At 47.3% G+C, this 4,463-nt stretch overlaps 1 protein-coding gene across 1 annotated transcript; it reads left to right on the forward strand.

The window, feature by feature from the left end:
* Window positions 1-3,763, forward strand: LACBIDRAFT_293279 (glycoside hydrolase family 79 protein; the record flags this gene model as incomplete). Its single annotated transcript, XM_001878041.1, has 10 exons — window positions 1-104; window positions 161-208; window positions 270-322; window positions 382-453; window positions 509-604; window positions 662-726; window positions 779-855; window positions 905-1,778; window positions 1,885-1,976; window positions 2,250-3,763. The coding sequence occupies exons 8-10, from the start codon at window positions 985-987 to the stop codon at window positions 3,761-3,763; spliced, it is 2,400 nt and encodes a 799-aa protein (XP_001878076.1). The 5' UTR covers window positions 1-104; window positions 161-208; window positions 270-322; window positions 382-453; window positions 509-604; window positions 662-726; window positions 779-855; window positions 905-984.
* Window positions 3,764-4,463: the final 700 nt, after the last annotated feature.

The following is a 4,463-nucleotide window of genomic DNA, read 5'->3' on the forward strand; positions in this document are numbered from 1 at the left end:
CCAAGGAGCTTTGAATGCAAATGACCAGTCAGTCAGCTACGGTCCAGTTCTTTGGGATGTCCTCAATAAAATTGCTGGCGAGGTTGGCGCCAACTATCTGATTGGTACATCCCCCTGTCTGGCCAAGTGGCGGTAATAACTTACACGTTTGTTTCAAAAGGCCTGTCTCTCCTTGATCCTAACAATCCAAATGTCCCGGTCGAGGCAGGTGTGTAATTATAAACAAGGTTGTGCCATCAGTTGTACGGCAATCTGATGGACAGTTGCAGCCGCAGTTCAGGAGACATTGGGCAATAATTTGGATGGGTTTCTTTTAGGAAATGTATGCTGTTTGTTTGTTTCAACGAACCTCGCTCACCGTGATTGTGCTGTATTCGACAGGAACCAGATCTTTACACTTCTCACGGGGATCGGCCAAACATCCAAAACTACACGACGGATAATTATATCGACGTGAGGAAGTTATGAGCGAGCGAAATTTGGACTGTTGGCTAAAACCTTTTTGAAGGATTTTCGAACTGCTGCAAGCCACTTGACTAACACCTCGGCAGGTGACATTTTAGCACGGCCTGTTTTGGGAGGTCCCACTATATGTTGTGCATGGGTGAGTCGACGACTTAAAATATTCGAATGCATTAACCCTTAATTCACGTCTACGAAGAATCTTGATGCTTTGTTAAAGGGAGGATATTCTACCGCATTTGATGATGTCCTGAAGTATATCTCGTAAGTGTCCTGCATGGCGCCACGATTTCTAAAGAGATCTGAGATCCGTTAGTCTTCAGCACTACCCTCAAAACAACTGTTTTGGCAGCTACCAGTACGAGATCCCTTACTACGTGCAACATCCAAATGGTAAGTTTTACATTTGACTTCGTTGAATGTTTTGGTAAAAGACTTATAGTGGTCAATCTTACTGCTTGGGAGCAGCCGGGTATCGACATCGTAAACGCGAATACTTCGTCGCGACGACCACAACTCATTATGACGGAATTTAACTCGGCGTCATGTGGAGGCATCCCAGGAATTTCCAACACATTCGCTGTCGGTTCTCTCTGGACAGTAGATTATGCACTCCAACTGGCATCAGTGGGGTACAGTGCAGCCTACATCCATACAAGGGAACAAGGGATTTCATACAACCTGTTTGACCCAAGCCCTGGATCTTGGACCACCAATCCTCCCTACTACGCCCTGCTGGCAGTGGCTGAAGCGCTACAATCCAAAAATGGCAGCAAAGTGGTAGACCTTGATATAATGGGATCGAGGACCGACTTGAATGCCACCGTCAGCGGATACGCCGTATATGATGCCATCGACTCGAGTGTCCAACAATTCGTTCTCTTCAACTATTACAACACAACTTCGACCTCTGCGCCCTCCGCTTCGTTCTCCCTTCCTTCCTCGTCGTTCAAGTCGAGCTCAAGCAATGCTATCACCGTGAAATACCTGACTGCTGTCAGCATGGCAGAAACCATGAACATTTCTTGGGGTGGTCAAACGCTCAGAGGTGTGGGGGATGGAAAGCTTGTCAAAGCTGCGGATTCGTGGGCCGCCGCTAATGTGCAGATCGACTGTACCAAGGGGTGCACTGTCAACGTCCCTGCACCTGGGATGGCGGTCGTGTTTGCCGGTGCGGCACCAGTCCAGAATAACGCAACCAACACCAACACTACCACTGGTGCTGCCAAACCGTCGAGCGACGCAACCAGCACAGTACTCGCTCTGTCTATAGTACCGATGGCAAAGAGCCTCGTTCCTCTTTGTGTATATGCTACGTACCTCAGCCACGTCGTGAACTCAAGCATCTCCTTACAGACTCGACTCCAGTTTCCATCAAGTCTCCATGGGATCAAAACCCGGGACGACAATGAGTTTTTGTAGGTTAGTCCGAATTAGGAGGGTCATGCGCGACGATTGGCTGCAAGCCTGCAATGACGTTTTAAGGCAACCACAGGGGATTCAGGATGACAGTAGTGAGTCGTGTTATGTTTTGGAGAATATTTGTATAAACAACTGAACGGGGATTAAGAAAGCTTCTTCCCTCATGAATGAATGAGCACCCGATGATTCATGGTGGTCGAACATTTGGTTGACCTGGATCAACTTGAGGGCATACATCACGTGGGCTGTAGTTTGAGTGTCCTCATCGTACAACTGTGAGTCTAGTATTGCGGTAACATTGCGTCCTACTGCATTCCAAACTGTCCGATCGCCCTAACAAATTTGGATGTCTAGGTCGCTTTGAGCGATGAACACTGCCGACATGGATGATAGCGTTCTGGATAGCATCAACTCTCTCCCAAGCGAAATTCTTTGCAAAATTTTTCTGGATTATCTCCCCGAAGGAGGCTCCGAGGTATTGGTGGGAAGTCTCAGCGGGACAACAATCACTCTATCCCACGTGTGCTCACGTTGGAGGGAAGTCATCTTGGTCGCTCCTCGTTTATGGAGCCAGCTATTCCTGAATCTCGACGATGAGAGGTTCCAGGAGAAACATTCGTGGGAACAGGTCGTTCAATTCGTTCTGAATTGGTTTAGTAAGGCTGGGGAATGCCCTCTCAAACTTCGATTTAACTGTCAATCCGTGTCTGTGGGTGGAAGGGAAATCACAGAAGAAGGCTACTTGAATCACCTCCTGCCCCCTCTTATGGCGCGCATTCGAGATCTTGAACTTGATCTTCGCCGACTACCACAGCATCTTTCCGTGCTTCCTCCCAACAAATTCCAGCAGCTTGAATCCATTGTACTTCACAATGGATATCTAAAAACCAATTCCGTTGAAATGATGTGGAATCCGGATGATGAGCCACTCACCATTTTTGAGAACACCCCGCGACTACAACGTCTCGCTATGTTTTTCCCACTGTTCGGGAAGCGTCTCAATAGCGTCTTGATACCTTGGTTTCAAATGACTTCCCTCATCATCTCGAGTTACATACACCCCCCAGTTTTGGATGAACTCTTGTCAAAATGCGTCAATCTCGTATGTGGAGTTTTCTACATCATTGGTGACGCAGACTGTTCCCTTATTCCCTCTCGTCCAAAAACCACACTGGCGCATCTCGTGGAATTGACCATAGTGTGCTACACATCGATCCAATCGGTTTTAACTCCAGCCGTTCTACGAAACTTCCATCTACCCAAGCTACAGACCCTTCGACTCGGCCCGTTGAGCCTGGAAGCAACATCTTTGGAAGACAAAGTATACCTTTTCCCACATTTATCCCTCATTCGTCGCTTGTCCTTCCAGTCCCATATGCGAAGTTGGTTTGAATGCGACCATTCACTTGCGATTGAGCTCCTTAAATTTGCTGGAAATGTAGAGGATTTCGACATTTCTTCAACCAATGATTATTCAACAATAATGAAGGCCTTGATAATCTCGGATGGGGTTGATATTATTCTACCCAAGCTCAAATCAATTCGTATTCACTTCCCAGATCCGTTCAATGTGGATCAATTACGGAAAATTTCCATACCAACTCTTGTAAAGATGGTCGACTCCAGATGGCACCCACAACAGGCTACCCATCTCGAGAAAATTAGTGTTTTTTTGACCCAGTCAACTGTCACAAAGTCTCTGGTCAGGATGTTGAAGAACTCTCTGGAGGATGGACTTCAAGGGTATGTATCGAGGGGATTGATTCTCCATGTTGTCGTTTCGGGCGCCGGAGAAGTTATCTGGCAGGACCGTCTTCCACATGACGAGAATTATTGGAAAGAGGGAATGGATTGTATGCGACTCCTGGAAACGACGTAGTAGGTATTAAATGACGAAGGCATTTAAGTACTCAAAATTTGAAGAAATGTTTGGAGATTGCACTTGCGGATGTAATCATTGACATCGACGCAACATCGACGTACCGACTCGGATGAGCTGAGCTGGCACGCTTGATCAACTTCGTCAGTGCTAGATTCGTGATTTTCACGCCTAGGCTGCGAGGAAGATTCGTTCCGATGGTGACCCCCCTCAGTTCGATGTTGCATAGATAGTAGCTGAAGAAATGGGGAGAACAGTCTATCGTGAAGCCTAGCTGCACACCGCCGGCCCCGGACCTTGGTGACGTAGGCTTGTAGCTGCACAGCTTGTGAACTTGTACCTCTTTATTTTGGTCTTGAGGATCCCACGTCGCGTCATCTGAATGTTCAGAAGAAAAGTTATTATATTCATTTGATGGTTTATAAAAACGTGGGCATGGCATTGAACCCATTGTATTTAATGTAGGCCCATCCTGCATGGGGAAGGAATGGTGTGAAAGCCCGAAAGGGTGGTAGAGTGGGTGAAGAATGAAGGGGAGGAAGGGGTGAAGAGGAGGAAAGACGAGTAAATGGGGGCAGAGGGACGATGGGCATCATTGGGAAGCCAGAAGTTGGGGTAAGACTTGAAAGAAGACGACGAAGAAGATGCTAAGCGGCAGCCGACGATTATTGAGCGACAGTTAGAGCGGCCAACATAAAGG

Source organism: Laccaria bicolor, genomic scaffold, assembly GCF_000143565.1.
Source record: "Laccaria bicolor S238N-H82 LACBIscaffold_6 genomic scaffold, whole genome shotgun sequence".
NCBI classification, from domain to species: Eukaryota; Fungi; Basidiomycota; class Agaricomycetes; order Agaricales; family Hydnangiaceae; genus Laccaria; species Laccaria bicolor.